The sequence below is a fragment of the Cyprinodon tularosa genome, unplaced genomic scaffold (genome assembly GCF_016077235.1).
Source record: "Cyprinodon tularosa strain WSP-4 unplaced genomic scaffold, ASM1607723v1 ctg764, whole genome shotgun sequence".
Classification (NCBI taxonomy): Eukaryota; Metazoa; Chordata; class Actinopteri; order Cyprinodontiformes; family Cyprinodontidae; genus Cyprinodon; species Cyprinodon tularosa.
This window is the reverse complement of record NW_024039523.1, coordinates 391,708-417,344: the sequence shown is the minus strand read 5'-3', so window position 1 is coordinate 417,344 and position 25,637 is coordinate 391,708. Positions and strand designations below refer to the sequence as shown.

The window sequence follows — 25,637 nt, the reverse complement described above, 5'->3', positions numbered from 1 at the left end:
CAGGATTAATTAGATTATTAAAAAACATTTAATTGATTAAATCATTAATGTGAGTGTGTGTGCAGATTCATACAAACCATAGAGGGATTAACTCTGACATCATTGATGACCTCACTCCAGTCCGGTAGGTGGCGGTAAATGCACCTTCAGTTGGTGCCATTCGCCAATAAAAAACAGAAGAAGAAGAAGTAGCCTTGGAGACGTAGTAATCCAGCGACTGATCCACATGTAACAGAATGGAGTGTTTTGTCAGTAAATAGAAGAGGGGCTGTTTGAAGACCTGTTCGGGTTGTTGTTTAAAGGCTCTAATAGAAACCAGTAGAAATGTCTCTGTTTCTGGTGAACAGGTAGGAACCACAGTTTGATCGGATCTTGTGTCCAAATGCGCTGACTTTTATTAAATACCGTTAAAATAGCGAATGACTCCTCCAGCCGTTTGTCATTCAACACATACGTTTTTGGTCTGCTTTTGAATAGATAGTAAAAAGTGGTCAGTAGTGATGTTAATGAGGCATCTGGAAGCCAAACTATTGATGCTGCATTGATACTGTCTAACAGAATACTGACACCTGCTGGACATTTAAAGGCACTACAGACAGCTGATTGGAATAAACTGAATGGGTTTGATGACCTAGAACAATTAAATCATTGAAGTTATTGGATGTTATATTGTATTATTTCATATATATGTTAAAATTTAAAATATATCTTTGATATTTATAGATGCAGCCAATAAATAATGTAAACATTAATCATAAGGTGAACATTTAGGGGGAAATGTGAATGAGGATGATTGTGGACTAAGATTTTAAATCATAATTTTAAAACAATAACTACAGTGAAAATAGTAAATAAACTAAGAGTCAGTTTGAAATGAACTTAAATTCAGATAGTTGAGTGATACCTCAGAGGAAAAGGATGACACAACGAGGAAATAAAAATACAGTGGCTAAAAGGTTTCTATGCCTTTTAGGCTCCAAAATTCTGGATTGTTTCAATTATCATCATTTTTTTTAGCAGATGCATCATGGTGACAGATCCCTTTTTAAACACGGTGTTTAGCTCTGTGGGCTTCATGCATGCAGCGATGCATCAGGGTTAATGGACCCATCACTGCTGGTCAGCAATGGGAAAGTCATGGATCTAGAATTCTTAACTTCATAAACCCTTCATGAGAAAACTGATTGTGCTTTTCTGTGCTTGTGACGTCACTGTGTTTATTATCACAGGTATCTTGGAGACGAGGAGGATGATGTCACATCCAAGGAGTCCCATTCACAGCAGTTGTTAAACAAACTGCAGCAGAAGGTGAAGCAGAAGCAGAGACAGAGTTTAACAGAACAAAGACACGGGATTATTGAAGAAACCAAGGAGCATCAGGAAGAAACCAGCAAAGATGAGAGACCAAAGGAGCATCGACGCGACAACAAGAGGAAAACACAAGATGCAGCTTTGTGTGATTCTGTTGGAAAAAAGAGAAAAAAAGATGCTAATAGGAAGCAGAAGAGTCAACAGTCAGGTGAGCTTCTGCTCTTTAAATAATCACTATAAGGTTTAAATGCTGTGCTGTTTCTAGACTTTATATTCCAATCATTCATTACCTGCATTAAAGCTGCAGTGTGTAATAATTACAGGTTTACAGTAATTACTTGTTATTATTACAGTAAGTCTTTATGTTTCCTTAGGAATGTTTTTCTTAGGAATTGCTATTTATTCTCACATTGGAGAAGGTCATGTATTTATGGAGGCAGACATCTTTGTGCTACGGCAGCTCAGAGCTGACAAACTAGTGACTGTAGAGATCTGCATTACGTTCGAATGGGACTGAGGCACGTTAGGCCTATTTAACATCTGTGTCCTACACTGACTAATAAACCACTATTTATAAAATGATGCATGTAAACTAGACCTGCAGCGTTTTCACTGAGTTTTTCTCTCAGTGGACATGCAATCTTTTTCATTTATTTTATTTTTTGTCACGGTTCCCAAAAGATGGAGATGACTCCCTCAGACAGCAGAAGGTCAGACTTTGTTCTGAGCTCAGGAAATGGTTGGAGAACACCAGTGTTCTGTCAGACCAGCATACCTGTAGTCAATACGCAACACGACACATTTGCCTTTATCCCTTTAGTTTTGTAGGAAAAATAGAACTTAAACTACCTCACCGGGCGTGTTTCCCTTCAGTCATGTACAAAAAAAAACAATTTAAGGTCAGACACCCATACACTTCAAAAAACACCAAAAAGGAAGTAATTAGATAGTTTTTTCTTTTGTCCATAACACCTGGTGAGGTAGTACTTTGGAGGAAAATACTAAATAAAATCTGTTAATCAGTTTGGAGTCACACAGAGCGAATATAGCAGGAAGGACAGACTGGACAGAAACAATCAATGAAAGATTTTAAAAAGCAGAATAGTGGACCTATAATAGGAGCTCAGGAGGACAGGAAATGGATGCAGTAGTGATCCTCTTTGAGCCTCACTGAAACCAACCAATGAGGGGCGGATGGAGCAGCAAAGCAGCTCATCTCTCTCACCTCCTAATGAAATAAAAAACAAAATCCTCAGATAAACTTCCCGGATCTCTGAGAATGACCCCTCTGCCTCTGTCACCATGGAAACCGTCCCATTATCAATGAAGAGATCAATGAACCGACCTTCAGCCTCTTTCCCAGTGAAAGTAGCAGGTTAACTCGTGTGTTTCAAATATGGCTCCATCCGCTTACAATCCGCATTTAGCTGTCTTCACACAGGATAATGAAAGCTGCTCTAACCCCTCGCTGGCTGCTGCAACCCATTATTGATGGGTTTTTATTTTCTTTAGATGTAGATCTTGTTATGGTTTTAATACAGGCCTGTAAAAATTCTCTGTTCTGGTTTGGAGGGTAGAAAATGGATAAAGTAGTGACCCTCCTTTAAAAATAAGGAGGGACAGCAGAGAGACTACCAGTTTTAGTCCGTGAGGCAGACACCCTGTCTACTTTTAAGGCTAGGCTTAAAACTTTCCTTTTTGATAAAGCTTCTAGTTAGAGTGGCTCAGGTTATCCTGAGCTATCTCTATAGTTATGCTGCTATAGGCTTAGACTGCTGGAGGACATAGGGACCCCCATTTCATCATTCTGCTTCATTCTATCTCTATTCTCCCACTCTGCAGAATCTGTTAGTTCAATCTCTAACGTTCTGCTCTCTCTGCTTTTCTCATAGTAGCTTCATCTGGTCTGTTCCTGTTTGGCTGTGACTCCATCCTGGAGAGAAATATCAGCTGTGCTGCTGCCATCAACACCTTTGTTTATAGATGTTGGAGATCGGCCTGTTTTCCAGTGTAGTCCTGTTTCTCTGACTGTGACTAACTGGATGTGCTCTCTTCATCCTCTGACATGGGAGCTGGCTCGGAGCTCGTCTGCCTGGCTGTGTGTTTCCTGGACGGGGCCGCCTGTGGAGCTGGTTGACAGTTGCCTTTTGTATCTATGCTTCTTTTTCTATGTCTGCTTCTGTCTCCTTGAACCCCAGTGGGCCTCAGCAGATGGCCGCTCACACTGAGCCTGGTTCTGCTGGAGGTTTCTTCCTGTTAAAAGGGAGTTTTTCCTCTCCACTGTCACTACAAGCATGCTTAGTGTGAGGGATTGCTGAAGAGTCAATGAGTCGATGCAATCAAGTGGTTTTCCTTAGATAGAAAACTTTGAATCAATGTGACTGGATGATCTGGTGAACTGGAAAGTTCCTTAAGATTACATATTGTGAATTGGAGCTATAGAAATAAACTGAATAGAATTTAAATAGAATGTAAAGAGCAGCTTATCACTCTCCTAAAAAAAAAAAAAAATTTTGGAAAACTTCAGGAGGCCAGAAAAGGAATTTATTACTCATCACTTTGCTTTCTTTAAAAAAAACATAAACATTGCAAATTCCCCCCTCTCTGCCTGTTACTCACCTCTGCATATTAACCGGCCCTCATCCTTTATCGGTGTCCTTCCTTCTCTTTTCCATCTTTAATTCAGGCCTATAAAATGTCTCGATGTGTTCTGGTTTTAGAGATGCTGCACTGACTGTTTTTCCAGCTTGTCCAAGGCTGAAGGTTGATTTTGTGCTGTCTCTAATGACAGGCCAGGCATTGGAGGCTGTTTCTCCTGAAAACGAAGAGGAGAAGCAAATGGAGCTGGAAGTGAAGAAGGGCTCATCTGGCCAAGCAGGGTTCCCTGTTCTTGGTGGTTATGAGAGCAGAACCGTTCATAAGGTATGATGAGATACCAACAGCAGCATGGCAGCCGTTACATAAGGACTCCTTCCATCTGTTGTCTCCTTTCACAGGTGAAGAGGGTCCTACCTCAGTGGCTGGCTGAGCCAGATGTGATTGACAGAGACATCAGATGCAACCTGCTCCCCATTTCTGCCCTTTCTGGACTTTCTGCTCAGCTCCTCAACAAACTGGAGGCCAATGGAATTCAGAGCTTCTTTCCAGGTATGAGGAGCATCAGTCTGAGGAATCAATCAGGATCATCTCTATGGGCCAGATTATTGTGTTTGACTCACATTGTAAGAAAGATTCCAGAAAAGACAAGGCTAGTGTGTGTGTGTGGGGGGGGGGTAGGGGGGGGGGGGGGGGGGGGGGGGGGGGGGGTTCATCTGTCTTTTTCCGTCTGCAGCGCTGACCTGAAGGCTAAAGAGCTCCTGATCAGAATGTGTGGACTCAGCAGAGATGTTAGCTGCTGGTTTTTGTCCCTAAACTTGTTCAGGTTGTGAATGGAGGGAATGATGGGCCTCTCTGCTCATTTTATTGCTCATCGCTGTTTTCTAGCTGAGCCAAACCTCACAGAGATAGATGTGCACCAAGCAGACTAAATGAAGATGGCCTACAGCTCCTGTGAAGCCTGAGGTGCAGCAGGAGGTCCGGTCTATGTGAGGACCACCTCAGGATACCAGAGAGCCTGGATCCTGGGAACCGGTCCACAGTTCAAACCCCGTTCAGGGTGGAGAGGGGAGGCAGTGTTTGGGCCGGTTCCCACTGATCCACCCTCACCCTGCAGGTTTAGCTCCAGCTGCTCTGTTAGCAGATCCAGTTCAGCACGTATTCCTCCTCCATGTTTGAGCTCTTCTCTAGCCGCTGTATCAGGAGACTAAAGAATGATGATAGACATGAGCTAACTGACAGCAGGATCTCAGCATCTGATAGGGGTGCTGCTCTAAGGCTACGTTCACCCAGCAGCCTGAAGCCACCCAAATCTGATTTTTTTTTTTTTTTTTTGCCTACATGTGATCAGGATCTGATCTTTTCATGACTGTCTGAACAACACAGATCTGATTTTTTCCAATGCGACCCAGGCCACTTGGCTCTGTGGTCCTGAATCCGATCTTTAAAAAGTGACCTGTGTCTGAGCGGCCAGGTCGCATTCATCCGACCTGAATGGCAAAAACAACCATGGCGGACGATAATGCCGCTGCATGTAGAGCAGTATTTATGTTTAACCATCTTGAAATGATTGAGTTTTTATGGTTGGGAAAGATCGCTATATGCTCTCCAGCGCTACCAACCATGCTTACGTCAGTAAACATGGATGGTAGTAACGCGCCTGCGGGACACTTAGGTTGTATGAATGTGGTTCACACAGCAGATCACAAACAAGCCACGTATATTTGAAAAGGTGAACGGCAACGCAATAAAATTGGATTTTACTAAATTCAGAATTGAGCATCAGGCCTGTGGTGCGAACGTAGCCTTAGCTTCAGAGGGCTTCAAACTTCCTGCTAAAGGGTCTAAAGGATGTTTTTAGAGCTCTGTGCTGCTGCTTGGCGTCAGAGCACAGGGACACGGGACACGTCCTGACCAGTGTTTTTTAACCCCGTGCTGTTTTAGATGTTTCTCTGCTTCAACACACCTGATTTAGATGATAGCAGTTCAACCAAGCTGTTCATCTGCTATAAATCAATATCAGGTGTGTGAAAGCTGGGAAACATCCAAGACCTGCAGGGCAGCATGGCCCAGGGAGCAGGGATCATTCATACTCAAAGCCCAGCTTTATTAAAGCTGCTTTCCACCTGAACATAGCAGGTTAACACGTGTTTTATAGAAACAGAATTCCAGCATCAGGCGACATAAGCAGACATAAACAGTGCCATCTGCTGGCAGTACCACAGAACTACCAGAAAGGCAGATGGTAACAGATGTTAGGTTATGGGATAGAGCTCCACAGCTTGGTGTGGATGAAGCCCAAATGATTACAGATCAATGAACCGAGCTGCAGCCTCTTTCCCACTGAACATAGCAGGTTAACATGTGTTTCAAATATGGCTCCATCCGCTTTCAACCAGCATTTAGCTCCCTTCTAACAGGATCATAAAAGCTGGTCTAACCCCTCGCTGGCTGCTGCATGGCCTCTGCCCCCCGCCACTGTGTGTCTGGTGACATCATCACACTCGGTTAGCATTGATGATGTTACCAGTGCGACAGGAATCAGGAGAATTTACTCTTTGGAATCAATAAAAGATGCCTGCGACTTTAAGGATTCATTAACTGGTTTATCTAATACATCATAATCTTATTTAAATTCGCCAGCGCAGTCTTTGATGATCTATTATCTGAAATACTGTAACAGAGGAGGGTGAAATGAAGCGGTGAATACACCTGAAGTGAAATAGGTGCTTTGTTCCCATGTCAGTGCAGGCAGAGGTGATCCCGGCCATCTTGGACGGAGCTAAGCATGGCCTACTGATGGGTAGAGGAGGTCACAGACCCAGGGATATCTGTGTGTCCGCTCCCACAGGCAGCGGCAAGACGCTCTCATTTGTCATACCTGTGATCCAGGTGAGCAGCGGACATCTGAGTGATGCTCTGAGGAAGTCTTCCTCACCCGCTGCAGCTCTGCCAGTGACATGTTTGTTCTCTGACAGGCGCTGATGGAGCGGGTGGTGTGTGAAATCCGGGCTCTGGCGGTGCTTCCAACCAAAGAGCTGGCCCAGCAGGTCAGAACAGGACTGTGTGCTTCCCTGGATCCTGCAGGGAGGAGTTCAGTGCAGAAGATTCAACCTCAGGGACAAAAGATTCCTGTAATTATTATTGTCTGCTTCAGGTTTACAGAGTGTTTGCATCGTATGCTGAAGGAACGCCCCTCAGGGTGGCGCTGCTGGTGGGTCAGAGGTCACTGGCTGCAGAGAGCGCATCACTGTCAGAGCAAAGGTGAGGAAGAACAAAGGCAGCAGCTCAGAGAAAAGAAACCATCTCTAAGCTGTGAAGCTCATTTCATTCACTTCCCAATGTACTGCTATAGATCATAGATATTAAGGAGAAGGATCTATAGGGCTCTATCTTTGGAGAAGCCTTCCACACTCCATCCATCCATCCATCCATCCATCCATCCATCCATCCATCCATCCATCCATCCATCCATCCATCCATCCATCCATCCATCCATCCATCCATCCATCCATCCATCCATCATCCATCCACCTAGCTCCCATTTAGTCCTTAGGGGCCGTTTCTCCAGCAGTCTATAGATGAGAGGCGGGGCAAAAGTCATTTGTTCTTGAATTGAGCAAAAAAATGAGACACTTATAATTATAAGTAATTATAAATAATTTAATTGTCTTTTTTCAAATGAATATTATTTAATTGTCATATTTTAAGAGAAAAAACACTCATTCCATTGTCAGATCATCTAATTAATCTACTGAAATGAAGGGTAAATACACTAAATTTAAGACATTTCTGCTTATTTCTAGATCGTTTTGTTGTTTGCCAGTCTGGTAATGAGGTTGATCACTGTTGCCCATCATCTAATTCACTTTATGCAGAATTCTTCTCTGTGAAATCACCTCCATCTAGAGGAGTTCCTTCTTTATCAGCTGGTTGAGCTTCTTTCAGTCATTCGCTCCGATGCTCTTACCCCATCAGATGACGGAGGCAGAGCTCAGACTCTCCACTGCTTTCATATAACGACCATTTTGACGTTTTAAAAATGGTTATGTGTGATCAGTCAGGTTGCTTTTAATAAGAGTTGTAGGAATGGCTTTAGCTGGATTCCCTGCAGTGATGGATCCATGTTATGTTTCAGAGGGAGTGTCAGGCGCGCTACGGCAGACATAGTTGTTGCTACTCCTGGTAGACTGGTCGATCTCATCAACAAAAGCTCAGGATTATGTTTGGATCATCTACGCTTTCTGGTAAGCCACTAAAGCTGTTACCATCGATGTGAAAAGGCAGCACTCCTTTATCTGACATTCACGTTTTCCTGTCAGATAATCGACGAGGCGGACAGGATGATGGACAGCATGCACCAGTCGTGGCTCAGCCAGGTGGTGAGCGCGGTGCACCGCTCGCCACCTGGAAGCCAAGGCAGAGCCATCTTCAGGAGAACAAACCCAGCCTGCATCACAGCAGCCAGGTGGGTCCCTCACTGATGGCTGCTTTTCTGCAGGGAATCCAATAAAGTTTACCGATCCATACAGCCAGGAGTGATTGCAGAGACACATGATTTAATGTTCATCAGTTTACATTTGTTTTCTGAAAGTATTTATGTCCTTCAGTGAAGGACAGACTGATATTAAGCCTTTGCTGTGTGTCAGTGATCTAATGATCTCTGTTCCCTACATCATAATAACCAACAATGAGAATTATTTAATAAGAAAAAAAGAGTAATAGCAGAGCATCGATTAAAAACTGTTGTGATTAAAAGTGAGCCTGATCACTGGGTGATCAGATAAACGCTCAGATATCTGATTTATCTTAGATCAGTGAAGCTGCTCTCTCTCAGTGGGTAACCACTTAATATTATAAGTGTTCTGATGGCGTTTTAGAGAAATATGACATGTAAAAAAGTCAAAAAATAAATAAATTCAAACTTTGAGTTTGGAGAGAAGGACGATGGAGAGAACAGAACAATGCAGAACATGAACTCCGGGGAAGATGTCACCACCATAGATAAAGGTGTCAAACATAAAAGGCGCTGGGCATGGCTGGAGGAGACGGGGTGAGATGGCGAGATATTTAGGAGCCGCTGCAGGACATTAGATGAACCAGGCGCTTGCTTCTGCACGCTGTGCTCCAGGAGCGATCATTTAGGCATCCAGCAGCAAAAAGCTGCTACACACCCATGAGTTAGACCCTGCTCATCCAGCTGCTGTTCCCGCACGTAACATGTTTGCTTGGAGCTACGGCAACAGCTGATTTACCAGAGTCAATAACTGACCGTGTATGCGAGGTAGAAATAAAGGTGTGTTTTACTTCCCAAACACAACGCTTAGCAGCAAAACCGGATATCAAAAGAAATGTGGTTCATGCAAGTAGCAGATATAGATGTACTTTGGCCTTCTTCTGGCCATTTTTGGTCAAAAGTCATATTTAGTCTTCAATCATTAATGCAATCTCTGATCCCATGCCCCCACACTCCCCATGGCTTGAAAATACACACAAACGCATATTTATATGTATATATATATATATATATATATATATATATATATATATACAGTATATAGTTTCTTGCCTGTGTCAAAAGTTCAGGCTCAGAATTTATTTTTTTTCTATAATCACTGTATAAGAAGCATTCTGATGGCATTTTAGCGATTATCAAAAACATAATGTGCACAAATAAGGAATAGTTGTATTAACCATACATGTAAACAGAGTTTTCCCCAGGAACTTAGGGCCCTGAAACTGCCTGGTATTGCCTAATAGTAACCTCCCCCCTGCCTTTGTCCCTGTCTCAGCCTGTCTCCTGCTCAGATCCCGCTTCAGAAGCTGCTTTTTTCTGCCACACTCACCCAGAACCCAGAGAAGCTCCAGCAGCTGGGCCTCCACCAGCCCCAGCTCTTCAGCTCTGCTCACAGCCCCTCCAGCATCACATCAGACCCCACCCAGAGAGCCGACGGCTTTGACTTCCCCCAGGGCCTGACGGTAGGTGGACGTCTTGCTCTTCACAACAAACTGGAAGTTGATGAAAACAGCCTGACGCTCTGGTCCCTTTTATCTGCAGGAGTATTATGTTCCCTGTACCATGAACAGGAAGCCTCTGCTCGTCCTTCACTTCATCCTGTATTTAAAGCTTTTCCCCATCCTCTGTTTCACCAACTCCAGAGAGACGGCTCACAGGTTTGAATTCTATTCAGTTTATTTCTATAGCGCCAATTCACAACATGTAATCTTAAGGAACTTAACAGTTCACCAGATCATCCAGTTAGATTGATTCAAAGTTTTCTTTCTAAGGAAAACCAGCTGATTGCATCGACTCATTGACTCTTCAGCAATCCCTCACACTAAGCATGCTTATAGCGACAGTGGAGAGGAAAAACTCCCTTTGAACAGGAAGAAACCTCCAGCAGAACCAGGCTCAGTGTGAGCGGCCATCTGCTGAGGCCCACTGGGGTTCAAGGAGACAGAAGCAGACATAGAAAAAGAAGCATAGATACAAAAGGCAACTGTCAACCAGCTCCAGGATATGTAAAGAGAGCACACCCAGTTAGTCACGGTCAGAGAAACAGGACTACACTGAAAAACAGGCCGATCTCCAACATCTATAAACAAAGGTGTTGATGGAAGCATCACACCTGATATTTCTCTCCAGGATGGAGTCACAGCCAAACAGGAACAGACCAGATGAAGCTACTATGAGAAAAAGCAGAGAGAGCAGAACGTTAGAGATTGAACTAACAGATTCTGCAGAGTGGGAGAATAGAGATAGAATGATGAAAAAGGGGTCCCTATGTCCTCCAGCAGTCTAAGCCTATAGCAGCATAACTATAGAGATAGCTCAGGATAACCTGAGCCACTCTAACTATAAGCTTTATCAAAAAGGAAAGTTTTAAGCCTAGCCTTAAAAGTAGACAGGGTGTCTGCCTCACGGACTAAAACTGGTAGTTGGTTCCACAGGAGAGGAGCCTGATAACTAAAAGATCTGCCTCCCATTCTACTTTTAGAATTTCTAGGAACCAGTCTAGATGGAGGGTGAAGTGCTCTGTTAGGAACATAAGGAACAGGTTTGAAGGTCTAACTCTCCCTTCAGGCCTGTTGATGTGTGCTGTCTGACTCCTCTGCATCCCTCTGTGTTCAGACTCCACCGCTTGGTGCAGCTGTTTGGTGGAGTTCATGTAGCCGAGTTCTCCTCACGACTCTCTCCTGGTGAGAGGAAAAGCACCCTGAAGGACTTTGAACAGGGGAAGATCCAGCTGTGAGTCTCTTCCTGCACCTGATTCTCCTCATTCATTCTCCCTGACCTTCATTCAAAGCGCTGATGTTCATCCTGAGCCATTAGCTAAAGCTCCTGTTATTCTATCCAGCTGCATGTCGCTCTCTAAAAGTCTGATCTGATGTTTTTCTCCTGATCTACTTCAGGTTGATCAGCACAGATGCAGCTGCCAGAGGGATCGATATAAACGGGGTCAAATGTGTTCTCAATTATGACGCCCCGCAGTACATAAGGACCTACGTACACAGGTTAGCAGTGCAGTCTCTAAATTAGAAATCTCTCCATTTTCTCTATTAGTAACATGATTTCATGGTTTCCATGGTTCATCATGTAGGGTTGGAAGGACAGCGAGGGCTGGAAAGTCTGGACTGGCCTTCACCTTTCTGCTGAGAGTTCAGGTAAGTTCACTGGTCAGAAAATAAACATCGATTCTGAGATTGAGTCGGACCTGACAGGATTTACTCCAGGAGGCTTGGTTAGCTCTGACTGAGATAGAGTCCAGGTCTATTGTAGTCAGACTATGCAACCATTCAGCAGCAATTCCCTGGGTCTGACAGGAAGAGAGACGCCGTTACAAAGTAAAACACTTTGGGGAAAATACTAAATCAAATCTGTTAATCAGTTTGGAGTCACACAGAGCGAATATAGCAGGAAGGACAGACTGGACAGAAACAATCAATGAAAGATTTTAAAAAGCAGAATAGTGGACCTATAATAGGAGCTCAGGAGGACAGGAAATGGATGCAGTAGTGATCCTCTTTGAGCCTCACAGAAACCAACCAGTGAGGGGCGGATGGAGCAGCAAAGCAGCTCATCTCTCTCACCTCTTAATGAAATAAAAAACAAAAAAAACTCAGATAAACCTCCCAGATCTCTCTCTGAGAATGACCCCTCTGCCTCTGTCACCATGGAAACCGCCCCACGCCGTTTATGGATGGGTTTTAAAAAATTCTCTGTTCTGGTTTAAGAGATGTTGCACAGACTCGTTAGGTGGGGCTTTGCTCTGTAGCTGCGCTGTTTCTTTTATTTTTATAACATGCTCAGTGGTCCATGGTGCATGTTCTCCCTGAGCATGTGCGGGTTCTCTCCAGGTACTCTGTGGACCATTTTCTGATGATGGTGAAGGCTTTCAAGCTGACTAGCATGTCTCCAGTGACCGCTAATGAAAATGGTTTCTGCTCCACTTTGCCCACAGGCCAACTCTGAACTATGATCACAGAGAGCGTTTACAGTGTCCCCCACAGGGCATGCTGGGAAATTTCAATTCCATTCCATTTTTGAAAGGAGCTCCAGAGCTCCCTCTACCCCAGTGACCATTAAGATAAAACATAAACATTACTATTATCATGGTTTATGACCAAACAAGTAGAAAAACGTTTTTAAAATCGGTTATCAGCTTTCCAGCATGTCGCTAAAGACGTGAAAAACCATAGATGTGCAGCTGACAGCTTTGTTATTGCACATTTACCATTTACTGTACCACTGGAACATGAAGTCATTTATGGAAAATGGCAAACATCAGGTTTCTGTGATTGTACAAAATATCTTTGATATTTTCAGATGCAGTTTATTGAGTCAGTCAGTTAGAAACAACTCCTGGATCGATCACATGACCTTCTGGAAACGACACGCTCACCGATGCAGAGTTTAGCTCTATGGGCTCCGCGCATCGCTGTTAATGGAGCCATCACTAGTGGTTACCCATGCTGCATCTTCCTTATTCATTTAAGGTGTTTATTATGCAGGGTGAGTTTTAACTAGTTAGTTTGATAATTTTACTTCTGTACGGTTTTAAAGGCTCAGCAGACTGAATGAAGATAGAAACATGTTTTAACCTGCAGTTCTCCAGCCTCACATGTTCACTTTATGTTCTGGAGCCTCATTTTCTCCATGAGCTGAAGCTCTGGGCCATCTGGTATTATTCCTTTAAGCCCACAGGGAGCAAATTCCACCTGAAATACATCTGTGAATTAGAGCAAGTTCAGCTCCCAAACTATAAACTGGAAATACAAGTTTGTATCTGTGTAACAGAAGGCGTTGAGGAATATTTTTCAGGTGGAAGCATTATTTTAAATGTCACCATGTCTGATTTATAGGGGATTAAAGAATGAAAAATTTTTTAGCCTAGCCAAATTTTGTTTCCATTTTAAACTGTGGATGAACCCTCAGACTTTATAGACTTTATAGATCTACATCTTGACTATAACTCAAGCTAATTTGGACTGAATGAGTTGAAGCATGTTTGTTCCAGAAATGGGATTTTGGCACAGTGGTGCAAAAAGTGCAAAAATGCATATTTTCCACTCATAAAAGGGAATCTGTTCAGACAAATATGCTGATTTCCAATATTGGAGACATTCTGCATGAGACAAAGTCTTTGCTCCTTAGATATAGCCGTTAGTTCATTGAAATTGACCAATAATAAAACCAAACTGAATAGAAATATAGAATAGATGCAAGCTTATGTAACGCGTGCCGGTTACATCACCTGAAACGGTCGCACAATGACCTCTGACCCCTCCTTGGAAAGGTCTGAGCCTCTAGTTGCCAATGATGGCGGCCATTAGGGGGCGGTGCTAAAATGAATACCTGCTGTTGCATTACTCCCACAGAGTCACATTTTATTTAAATTTTGTTAAATCTAATTTTATTTGTTTACACAGCTATAAAACACAAAGTATTTGTGAAAGAAATATTTTGAAACCTGTTTAAGAAATGTTAAAGCCCCATTTGAAAGGCGTGTGGATGAAACACCATGTGACTGTGCTTCGCCCATTTCTATAAATAGATAAACATGAGCAGGTGTGAGTTGGGCCCTGTGCTGTGGGTTAAATATCCGCTAAACGCTGTGCTCTGAAAAGCCTTTAGCCGGTATTAAACACTCATTTTTATTTTACAAGGTTAGGAATGACTTTAAACTGCTTCCTTCTGCACTGACTTCAGTAAAGGTGTTCAGGTAATTCTGTTCTTAAGGACAAACTTTACTCACATCTGGACATTATCACGTCTAGTTTTGATAAAACTAGGATAAATAAGATGAATGTGTTTCCCTTAAACAGAATAAAGCAAGGTGAAGGTAAAAAGTGACTCCAGATGAAAAAAGAAAACCTGTTATTTTATGGAAGAACCAGTTTAGAAGTGGAAACTTTTTAGTGAAAAAGCAACTTGTGTTTTTTTTCATTAAATACCAATCTAGCATCAGTGCTTTGATTGTTTTAGTTTGAAGGAGCGTTTTAGTTATTGTCTCCTTTCTAATAAACGCCTCAAAGAAAGAACCAAACCCACCTGGATTTCTGCTCCCACCCTCAGGAAACCATTTTCCTTCAGATGGTGAAGGATGCAGGAAGTCCCGGGATCCAGAAGCAGATCATTAAACCGGAGAGTCTAAAGGGGATGGAAGCCCGCTATGAGGAGATCCTGCAGGAGCTGGCTGATGTCATCAAGGTGAAATGAGTCACGATGGCCCCGCTAGCCAGACGCTGCTGCAACCTTTCTGGTTTTAACATCTTTTGTTTTTCTTCCTTTCTGCAGGAGGAGAAATCAAGACGTTGAAGCGTCTACTTTTCTGCTCAGGGAACTTCAGTTGGAATACCATCCTCGGAACCGTTTTTTCTTATGCTTTTCCAGATATGATGATTCAGCAGTTTAAGTTACTGAGTGGAGATAAAGGATACTTAGCTTTTAGCTAACAGAATAAAAGCTCATAGAAATACTGTCTGTGTTTTCCTCTTTCTTCCCTGGCATCTAAAAACACTGCTTACTTTAAAAACATGTTGCTATTCTGCACAGAACTGCCTACAGTGTTCTATTCAGTTTATTTCTATAGCAACAATTCACATCATGTCATCTCAAGGCACTTTCCAGTTTACCAGATCATCCAGTCAGATTGATTCAAAGGTTTCTATTTAAGGAAAACCAGCTGATTGCATCGACTCATTGACTCTTCAGCAATCCCTCACACTAAGCATGCTTGTAGCGACAGTGGAGAGGAAAACTCCCTTTGAACAGGAAGAAACCTCCAGCAGAACCAGGCTCAGTGTGAGCGGCCATCTGCTGAGGCCCACTGGGGTTCAAGGAGACAGAAGCAGACATAGAAAAAGAAGCAGAGATTCTTTAACACTTTACAATTTAATATCATCCCTTCTTCGATACATTAACAAAGTCGGCTGCTTTTCTCTCAGCTCTTTTGCCAGAGAGGAAAATGATGGCAGCAAGAATTCTATTGAAACTTCTACTCTCAACTACCAACATGTAGAGTGGCGTCCTGGTGGTTTGGGCATAGAGCTTGGAATCCTGAGTTCTGCTCCCTGGGTGCTGCACAATGTTAGCCCACTGCTCTCCAAGGGATGGGTTAAACACAGAGTTCATTTTGTTGCTCTGTACTTCTGACAGTATAATCACAATAAAAAGCTGAGTCAAAATTGATAAGTTTCTTTCATCTTTGAACCTATCAAAAATGACGGGGCTGCAAAAATGAATGCAGCCAATAACAAAGAAATCCACTTGGCAAATTCCAAACTCAAAACAGGGAAACCCATGGGCCTGAGGGCTGTATGCCAGAATGCTACAAGATTTTAAAGAATTGTCTCTGATCTTTGCAAACACATTTAACTGGATTATGAGAAATTGCTAAATACCCCCCCCCCCCATGTAAAGATGGGGTGCCTGATCCTGCTGGTGAAGACTCCTCTGGAAGGGCAGGAACAGAATAACCTGGCAGTTCCACACCAATCAGCGTACTAAACTTAGATTACTATTACACAGCAGTAATAGCATGCAGACTCCATATCTATCTACCAGCTCTGATGTGGAGAACCTAGATCACATCAGACAATCACTCCATGGATTAGAACAGGAATGGGACTGTTTAAGGAAACTGTGTTTCCACCTTGAAACTCTCTCTCTCCGGTTCTTTTTCCTAAGAACAGATCACTCAGGACACACTCTTTGAATAACACTTCATAATGTGTATGTATTAAATAACCAGGAGACATGACAACAGATTCTGATAGAAATTATAATCTTAGTCAGATCAGAGAGGTTGCTTAGAGTTACAGAAGGCAGCTGCTTTCCCTCCGGGCTCACTTCTCAGGAAGTGGACGTGAGTCACAGTTAGAAAAGTATTTTATACATCTCCAGTCTGCCGCATCTAATCTTTGCTGCATACATAATGAGATGACGTTTCATCCTAACAGAGGAACTGTCCTAATTAGATCAACTAGTTTGGACATTAGGTCTGACATGCAACAGGCAGGGATTATTAGGTTTAACAGACTCGCACTTCATTCATAATAATAATCCTAACAGGACAAAGGCTCTACTGGTTGGACTTGATGAGGCCTTTGAGTGTTAGATGGCTTATCCTCTACAAAGTTCTGCTTTAGTAGACCCTGGTGTTCTGATCTCTCCCCTGGTATTCACTCTTTCCAAATATTAAGACAGACTAAAGAGACTGAAGGTATTGTGGTGGGTAGAGAGGAACTACAGCTGGCACTGTTAGTGGATGACCTTCTGGTCTCTAAGGGAACTAGTGATGTGTCCTTTAACCCTGATGTGTCGCTGCATGCATGGAGCCCATAGGAACCAAAACAATCTGTAACAGTGATGCATCTGCTAAAAAAAATGTCTCATCTTTTGCGATTTATCGTTTAAATGATCCAGAATTTTGGAGCCTAAAAGGAATAGTAACGTTTCAAGTTTAATTTCCTCATTGTGTCATCCTTTTCCTCTCAGTTTTCACTCAACTATCTCAATTTAAGTTAATTTCAAACTGACTCTTAATTAATTTACTGTTTTCACTGTAGTTATGTTTTAGAAATATGATTTAAAATCCACAAGCATCCTCATTCACATTTCTCCCTAAATTTCACCTTATATGTTTACATTATTTATTGGCTGCATCTAAAAATATCAAAGACATTTTCAATTTTAACATAGATATAAAATAATACAATATAACCTCTAATAATTTCAATGATATAATTGTTCTAGGTCATCAAATCCATTCAGTTTATTCCAATCAGCTGCCTGTAGTGGCTTTAAATGTCCAGCAGGTGTCAGTATTCTGTGAGACAGTATCAATAGTTTGGCTTCCAGATGCCTCATTAACATCACTAGAGAACCAGAGGAATCATTTGGGAAGCTAATGTCTCTCTTCATTGATGTGGGGAAATGATCTGGCTATAAACTAAACAGAAACACAAGTGATTCCCCTGAAACACAGAACACATAGTTCCAACTTAACTGGAAATCAGACTCCTTAAAATACTATAACTGTCACTAACAACATCTCCATCCCATAATAATGACCCACCTGCACTGCTATTAAAATCTGATCCCAGAATCGACACTCTGTACTTAAGGAAAAGGAGGTGCAATGATCCCATGTTTAGAACATTATTACGCAGGTTATTCCTTTGTAACAATGGCAGAACCCAGATATGAACCCTAAATGGAAAGACGTAGAATATAAATCATGTCCAGTTTCCTCTCAAAGACGTCACTGGCTGCAACAAACCTTAAAAGTAGTAAAGAGTTTTAACTGAAATATGTTTGACTTGAAGCTGAATGATTTTGTTAATAAACTCTTATATTTTGAACAGAAGTTGTGGTGAATTTATTCCATATATGTGCAGAATTATCTGTTTGACTGTGATTACTGCTCGAATCACTCTTTCATTTGTTGCTAACGAACAGCCAGTAGTCAGAATATTATCAGATGAAATAGGATATTTATAACTGGAAGTGGGGGATTGCTGGAAAACATGATAAACACCCCTTCAAGTAAATGCAAAAATCTTAACACTGGATGTTGGAGAAACTGTGGATCATTAGAGGCTGACCATGTCATGCACTCTTTTAATGCCCAACTTTAAATACCAATACTGGTGAGGAATTCACCGCACTCTGAAAGCTCTTTACGGTTCAGATTAATAACCATTTGGTACGCATCTATCTGTTGAGACTATGGATGAACATAAAGCTGCTCCAGGCTCTGCTACAAGCCAGTTAAATAATCAACAGGAAAGGTTAAATACTCTGCAGCCGTGTGGAGCATCAAAGATGGAGCAGAAGCTGAGAGCTGATGTAGCGCTTTGTGGCATGCTGTGGAAACAATCATTTGATCCTGAAGGTCAACAAAACAAGATGATGATTGGAGATTTCAGAAGAAACAGGAACAAGTTGAATCCTGTTAACATCCTGGGAGAAGAAGTGGAGGAGTAGAAATCCCTTAGTGTTCACCTGGACAACAGACTGGACTGGAGACACAACTGGAAGCCGTCTACAGGAAGGACAGAACAGACTGGACTAATAGAGGAAGCATAGGTCTTTCTGTTTGCAGCAAGATGCTGCAGATCTTCTATCAGTCTGTTATGGAGATTCTGATCTCTTCCTCCATCATCTGCTGGGGTAACAGCATCAGAAGTAATGACTGAAAGAAGCTCAACCAGCTGAGAAAGAAGGACGGCTCTGCTCTAGAAACTCCTCTAGAACCTCTGCAGATGATTTCACAGAAAAGAATTCTGCATAAAGTGAAGAAGATTATGGAGAACAATGACCACAGAGTGTCTTCAGTCAGAGGGTTCTACAGATCCGGTGGAAGTCAGACCTCTACAGGAGATCCTTCCTGCCTACAGCATCAACACCTGGATAAAAAATTAGTTACTGCAACATTTAATCCCCCTTTAGGATTAAAAATTGACTTTTGAATCTGTATAAACATATATATATATATATATATATATATTTGAATTCAGAAAGCTTCCTGGAGAGGTGGCGAAATGTCTTCAAATCTTGGAAACCAAGTCCAGTGGATATTTTTTTTAACTTTTACGGAAAAACATATGTGCATTTTGAGCTGGTCTTCCAGCCAAACCTCATTATTGTGATTGAAAAAAGACTTAATTCTTCTTGATACAGGTGCTTCCCTGTTCATCTTTAGTTGGAACGCCATTAGACCTTAGACTGGTTGGATGTGTCTTTATTTTATTTTGTTGTTTTAGTCTAAAAGAACATGATTTATTCTCAGTCAGATGGTGCATTGCTGTCAGTCCCATTTAGAAGTCTTCCTCTTCATGTATCGCTCTCCTTCGCTGTCTATGGCTTCATAAAGCTGCTGGTCATTTTCTTTCACAGCGTGCAGATAGCCCAGGTAACCCACGCACAGAGTGATGGCCGCCAGTCCAAATAGCATCACTGGTTTATTCTGGAAAACAACACAGCTATGTTAGAGGACTGAACAGAAAAAAAACATCAAAATATAGGTGTTTTATGTCCTTTTTATTTCTATGCATTAGTTTGAGAGATATTTTCACATATCTGGGAAAAAAAAAACATTTCTAACAAGATGACATTCTTCACATCTAGAATAAACTTTCTGGATTAATTTTAGGTCTCCAAATTGTTACTGTTTGTAATTTGTATTATTTTGATCAGAAAGAAACATATTTTCTATATTATTAATACATAATCAATCTGATTCTAACTAGGAATAGATATTTTTTATGCTTTAGTGATCTACAAATGGAACATCATAGAGACTGCAGTTAATAAAAACGGCCTGCCATACAGGACTACATATAAACACATTATCTTGAGCAACAGTCTTCTCTGTCACCATCTTCCTCTCCTTTTGCAGCTGTTGCTTTGTTTCTCTGTCCTTTAAACACATTCTCCATTTATGTATTTTTATTTTATTTCTGCATTAAAATCTCTAGTTCCAGTGGGGTGAAATAGGCACTTCCTGTTGCCATGGTGACTCATGTATCTGTGCTCCACTGATGATGGCTTTTCACATTCTGAGTGGAAGCAGCTTTTATCAAACTGAAAACTCGGTTTACAACCTTAGGCTGGATCGTTTCAGAGTGGAAGAAAAATGAATATCAATGTAATTTAGTAACTTTTTAAATCTACTTTTTAACTTTTCAATCAGCTTTTTACCTTTTTTTCTTGACTTAACTTTTCCCCCCAACCTAATATACAGTAGTTAATATATCATTCAGGGCTTATCTAATTGGTCAAATGCCAAAATAAGATGTACAGCCATGTATCTTTGCTGAATGGCTGGATATAGATCTAGTGCTTCTAGACCTCACCGAGGTCTGCCTGGCTGTGTGTTTCCTGGACGGGCCGCCTTTTACAGCTGCTTTTTGTATCTATGCTTCTTTTTCTATGTCTGCTTCTGTCTCCTTGAACCCCAGTGGGCCTCAGCAGATGGCCGCTCACACTGAGCCTGGTTCTGCTGGAGGTTTCTTCCTGTTCAAAGGGAGTTTTTCCTCTCCACTGTCGCTACAAGCATGCTTAGTGTGAGGGATTGCTGAAGAGTCAATGAGTCGATGCAATCAGCTGGTTTTCCTTAGATAGAAAACTTTGAATCAATCTGACTGGATGATCGGGTGAACTAGTTTGACATGTGTTGTGAACTGGCGCTCTAGTACTATGTCCTGTCTAATCTACTGTAAGCTGTCTGCCATGTCATGCTGCCTTAGTATAAATAGTGTTAAATCTCACAGGTTTAATGAACAGTTCAGGGTTAACAGCCCTGAACAGGGTGGTGGTCTGGGCTCCTCTCAGGCCGGGCGTCCGGAAGCCTCGCTCCTCGGAAATCTTCTTATTTTCTTCTTTTTCCATCTTTTCGCTTTAAAACTCCTTACAGCCCATCCACATGAGCCATAACAACGACAGAAGGGCCGCTCAGCTATCAGACGGCGGTCTGAATGACATTTGTTTACTTGGGAATGGCTGCCTCCTTCTTCTTCTGCGGACTGCCCTGATGCAGACTAACGCCATGCCGCCACCTGCAGGATCTGAGTGGCATTGACCGCGATCTACCAAAGGAGAATTACAAGGATTTCTTTAGGTTTAGATATGAATTCAGTACATCATTATATAAACCTCAAAGGCAGTGAGCTCATTAAAGCGGGGCCCTGAATTTATTATTTTTCAATTATTATTTAATTATTTTAGCTTGTCACATAAATTCAATTCAGTTAAATTTATTTCCAATTCACATCACTTCATCTCAAGGCACTTTCCAGTTCACCAGATCATCCAGTCAGATTGATTCAAAGTTTTCTATCTAAGGAAAACCAGCTAATTGCATCGACTCATTTACTGGAAGGGAGTCCCTCACACCAGAGTTGGAGGATCTGGAGTCAACAAGTCACTTCTATGTCATGTTTTTGTTCTACCCAGCCACTGAACCGGGTGATTCCAATCTGGTTTATCCATGTAAATCGAACTCACCAGGAGGAGAGGAGAGCCCCCGCATCGGAAGCAACGGTTCTGAGCTGCTCTGATGATGTTCTGTTTTTGACGGTTCTATATAGTTCTCTGTTTGTGTTCATCGGGAAAGATAGATTTAATATACTAGGTCCAGGTTTCCCAGGAGATAGTCCTGGGTGTGTAATGATAAGTGTAAACTACAGTAATATAACATGAACAGGCAAACACTTAAAGTAATTTCAATTAACGTGAATGGGGTAATTAAATCCAGCTAAAAGGAGACAGATATTAACAAAACCTGTGACTGATCATCTCATCAGGAGGACCACAGTACTTAAGCTGTCTTCAGACCTTGCCTCGACGCCGCAGTGTTTAATCAGTTTGGTTAGCACCTAAGCCTAGAACCTCCTGAGAACTTTGCTATCTCTGAGTCCAGTTTGGATTCTAACCTTTTGTCTCTGCTTCCAGGTTACTTGTTTTTCTCCTGTGAAGCTCTGGAAGAGCTTAACCTGCCGAGCCTGCCCTCTGAGCCAAACCTGAAGACTCTCTTCTGGATTTCCAAGTAGCTCTGGATTTAGAGCTGGGAACTCAAACCAAGGTCAACACCCTCACTAGAAGTAAGACGCTGAAACAGTTATCGGACTCTGCTGAACCAAACCATCTCCGGACCCAACAGTTCCTCTCCCAAAGTCTCTTCTACGCATCTCAAGGTACAAACCAGAAACTCTCAAGATCAATTCCAACCAAGCCAACGCTAACTGAACTGTCTCCCTCACAGACTCCAGTGAACCAGTCGCCAGGCCTGAACCAGCAAATTGTACATTTACTACGTGCTTGTGTAACAATAAACTTGTTAACTTTTCCCCTGAGTCCGTTGTGTTCTGCATCGTGGGCCTCTCAGTAAACCCATCATGACAGATTCATCCAAAAGCCTAGTTACTACGCTATTGCATAAGAAAATTAATGCCTTAGTGACAGAACTTGCTATTCTAGATTTGTAGAGAGATTTCTACCCATCCAGCCTTGACGATACTTTTTATTCACACCCACATGATGTTTATTCCAGGATAGATTACCTTTTTTATATTGAAGAGAGACTGCCATCAAATTCATGGCTGTGATATTAGAAGCATTGATCTATCGGATCATGCCCCCCCTCTCCTGCACTGTAGATATTATTGATAACCCAGGTAGAACTTTATGGAAGTTAAATACAGGTATTTTAAATAATCCAAGATTCATGACCCAAATGAAAGAGGAAATAAAAAGGTTCCTCGAAGAAAACAACAACAGCGAGGCGATTCAGCTACAGTATGGGATACTTTAAAAGCAGTTTTCAGAGGGAGAAAAATATAATTCTCTGCCCATGAAAAGAAACAAAAACTATTAAGACTGATAGATCTTAATCAAGAACTGAAAAAATCCTCAAACGGAACATAAAAAAGAACAAAATCCAGAAATATTTAATAAAATAAAAACAGGAGATAAATCTAATATAGGAAATTGAAAAAAAGATGATATTCACAAGACAAACTTATGAGTCTGGAACAAAATCACTTAAAATCCTGGCAAGAAAAGTGCAAAAGCAACGAACAGACAACACAATATACAAAATAAGGAATATGGACTCTAAAACTATACAGTTCAAACAACATGAAATACAAAGAACCTTTAGAAAATACTACAAGCGCCTGTATACACAACCCTAATTGGAAGATGATCAGCAAATGGAATAATTTGTTAAATCTCTCTATGTACCATCTATAACAAAACAACATATTAACAGCCCCTATTACTGAGATAGAGCTATCCAAGGCCATTTCCAACCTAAAAGGAAACAAATCACCAGGCCCAGACGGCTTCTGTTCAGAGAGGTACAAGACATTTAAAGCCGAGCTAGTGCCAACCCTCCTCTGAGCCTGTAATACGACATTAACAGATGCTAAAATACCTCCCTCTTGGAGTGAGGCGGTGATCTCTGTCATCCCCAAAGAAGGAAATATAAATAAAAGTGTAGTTCCTACAGGTCTATCTCGGTGCCGAATGTTGACTACAAACTTTATGCAACCATCCTCCCCAGAAGAAGACTGGACAAAGTTCTCCCTCAGATTATACACAACGATCGGGCTGGATTTATCTCACAAAGACAGACTCACCACAACTTTAGGCATCTTTACATAGATTACATCATATCCAAAACAATAATATTCAAGCCTGTTTAGTTATAGATGCAGAGAAGGCCTTTGATTCGGTAAGTTGGCCTTTCTTATATAAAGTCATGAAGAAATTTGGCCTGGATAGTAATTTTATTAAAGGTCGGTACATTATATAACAAACCATTGTTTAACAGGGCTGAATGGTTTGCACTATATAGAGCCCCTAGCCATAATGACAAGACAGACTCAGAATATTAAAGGCATCTCCATTAATGGAGAGGACCATAAGGTGGTGCTATATGCTGATGACGTGCTGGTTCATTTAAGCAATCCCCCTGAATTGCTCCCCAAATTATTGACCGCCTTAGAAAACTTTGGTAATTATTCTGGATATAAATTGAACATACAAAAGACAAATTCTCACCATTAACTACAGGTGCTGGTCATAAAATTAGAATATCATGAAAAAGTAGATTGATTTCAGTAATTCCATTTAAAAAGTGAAACTTGTATATTATATTCATACATTACATACAAACTCATATATTTCAGATGTTTATTTTGTTTAATTTTGATGATTACAAATGACAACAAATGAAAATCTCAAATTCATCATATCAGAAAATTAGAATATTGTGAAAAGGTTCAAAATTGATGGCCCCTGGTGCCACACTCTAATCAGCTAATTAACTCAAACCACCTGCAAAAGCCTTTAAATGGTCTTTCAGTCTAGTTCTATAGGCTACACAATCATGGGGAAGACTGCTGACTTGACAGTTGTCCAAAAGACGACCATCGACACCTTGCACAAGGAGGGCAAGACACAAAAGGTCATCGCTAAAGAGGCTGGCTGTTCACAGAGCTCAGTGTCCAAGCACATTAATAGAGAGGCGAAGGGAAGGAAAAGATGTGGTCGAAAAAAGTGTACAAGCAAGAGAGATAACCGCACCCTGGAGAGGATTGTGAAACAAAACCCATTCAAAAATGTGGGGGAGATTCACAAAGAGTGGACTGCAGCTGGAGTGAGTGCTTCAAGAACCACCACACACAGACGTATGAAAGACATGGGTTTCTGCTGTCGCATTCCTTGTGTCAAGCCACTCTTGAACCACAGACAGCGTCAGAAGCGTCTTGCCTGGGCTAAAGAGAAACAGGACTGGACTGCTGGTGAGTGGTCCAAAGTCATGTTCTCTGATGAAAGTAAATTTTGCATTTCCTTTGGAAATCAAGGTCCCAGAGTCTGGAGGAAAAGAAGAGAGGCACTTCATCCACGTTGCTTGAAGTCCAGTGTAAAGTTTCCACAGTCAGTGATGGTTTGGGGTGCCATGTCATCTGCTGGTGTTGGTCCATTGTGTTTTCTGAGGTCCAGGGTCAACGCAGCCACATACCAGGAAGTTTTAGAGCACTTCATGCTTCCTGCAGCTGACCAACTTTTTGGAGATGCAGATTTCATTTTCCAACAGGACTTGGCACCTGCACACAGTGCCAAAGCTACCAGTACCTGGTTGAAGGACCATGATATCCCTGTTCTTAATTGGCCAGCAAACTCTCCTGACCTTAACCCCATAGAAAATCTATGGGGTATTGTGAAGAAGAAGATGCAATACACCAGACCCAACAATTCAGAAGAGCTAAAAGCCACTATTAGAGCAACCTGGGCTATCATAACACCTGAGCAGTGCCACAGACTGATCGACTCCATGCCACGCCGCATTGCTGCAGTAATACAGGCCAAAGGAGGCCCAACTAAATACTGAGTGCTGTACATGCTCATACTTTTCATGTTCATACTTTTCAGTTGGCCAACATTTCTATAAATCCTTTGTTTTTATTGGTCTTCAGTAATATTCTAATTTTCTGATATGATGAATTTGAGATTTTCATTTGTTGTCATTTGTAATCATCAAAATTAAACAAAATAAACATCTGAAATATATGAGTTTGTATGTAATGTATGAATATAATATACAAGTTTCACTTTTTAAATGGAATTACTGAAATCAATCTACTTTTTCATGATATTCTAATTTTATGACCAGCACCTGTATAAACCCACAAAGCAACTTAGAGAGAAATTCAATTTT

General features: G+C 41.6%; 2 protein-coding genes across 2 annotated transcripts; one reads left to right on the top strand and one right to left on the bottom strand.

The window, feature by feature from the left end:
* Nucleotides 1-187: 187 nt before the first annotated feature.
* On the top strand, nucleotides 188-14,888 carry ddx51 (DEAD (Asp-Glu-Ala-Asp) box polypeptide 51). The gene is made up of 16 exons (XM_038270508.1): nucleotides 188-347; nucleotides 1,230-1,519; nucleotides 4,103-4,233; nucleotides 4,308-4,458; nucleotides 6,653-6,798; nucleotides 6,885-6,956; nucleotides 7,064-7,170; nucleotides 8,045-8,153; nucleotides 8,229-8,374; nucleotides 9,699-9,885; nucleotides 9,965-10,080; nucleotides 11,039-11,155; nucleotides 11,320-11,421; nucleotides 11,508-11,571; nucleotides 14,483-14,617; nucleotides 14,705-14,888. The coding sequence occupies exons 1-16, from the start codon at nucleotides 325-327 to the stop codon at nucleotides 14,723-14,725; spliced, it is 1,917 nt and encodes a 638-aa protein (XP_038126436.1). The 5' UTR covers nucleotides 188-324; the 3' UTR covers nucleotides 14,726-14,888.
* Nucleotides 14,889-19,137: 4,249 nt separating this feature from the next.
* Nucleotides 19,138-20,940, bottom strand: smim8 (small integral membrane protein 8). Its single transcript, XM_038270530.1, has 2 exons — nucleotides 20,684-20,940; nucleotides 19,138-19,379 (listed from the first exon to the last, which is right to left on the bottom strand). Exons 1-2 carry the CDS (start codon nucleotides 20,801-20,803, stop codon nucleotides 19,221-19,223), a joined length of 279 nt encoding a protein of 92 aa, XP_038126458.1. The 5' UTR covers nucleotides 20,804-20,940; the 3' UTR covers nucleotides 19,138-19,220.
* Between the last annotated feature and the right edge of the window lie 4,697 nt (nucleotides 20,941-25,637).

Coding starts and splice junctions, on each gene's coding strand:
- ddx51 (XM_038270508.1), top strand. CDS start 325: ATGTCTCTGTTTCTGGTGAACAG. Junction 348..1,229: donor TCTCTGTTTCTGGTGAACAG/GTAGGAACCACA, acceptor TTATTATCACAG/GTATCTTGGAGACGAGGAGG. Junction 10,081..11,038: donor TCCAGAGAGACGGCTCACAG/GTTTGAATTCTA, acceptor CTCTGTGTTCAG/ACTCCACCGCTTGGTGCAGC.
- smim8 (XM_038270530.1), bottom strand. CDS start 20,803: ATGGAAAAAGAAGAAAATAAGAAGATTTCCGAGGAGCGAGGCTTCCGG. Junction 19,380..20,683: donor CTGAACTGTTCATTAAACCT/GTGAGATTTAAC, acceptor GTTGTTTTCCAG/AATAAACCAGTGATGCTATT.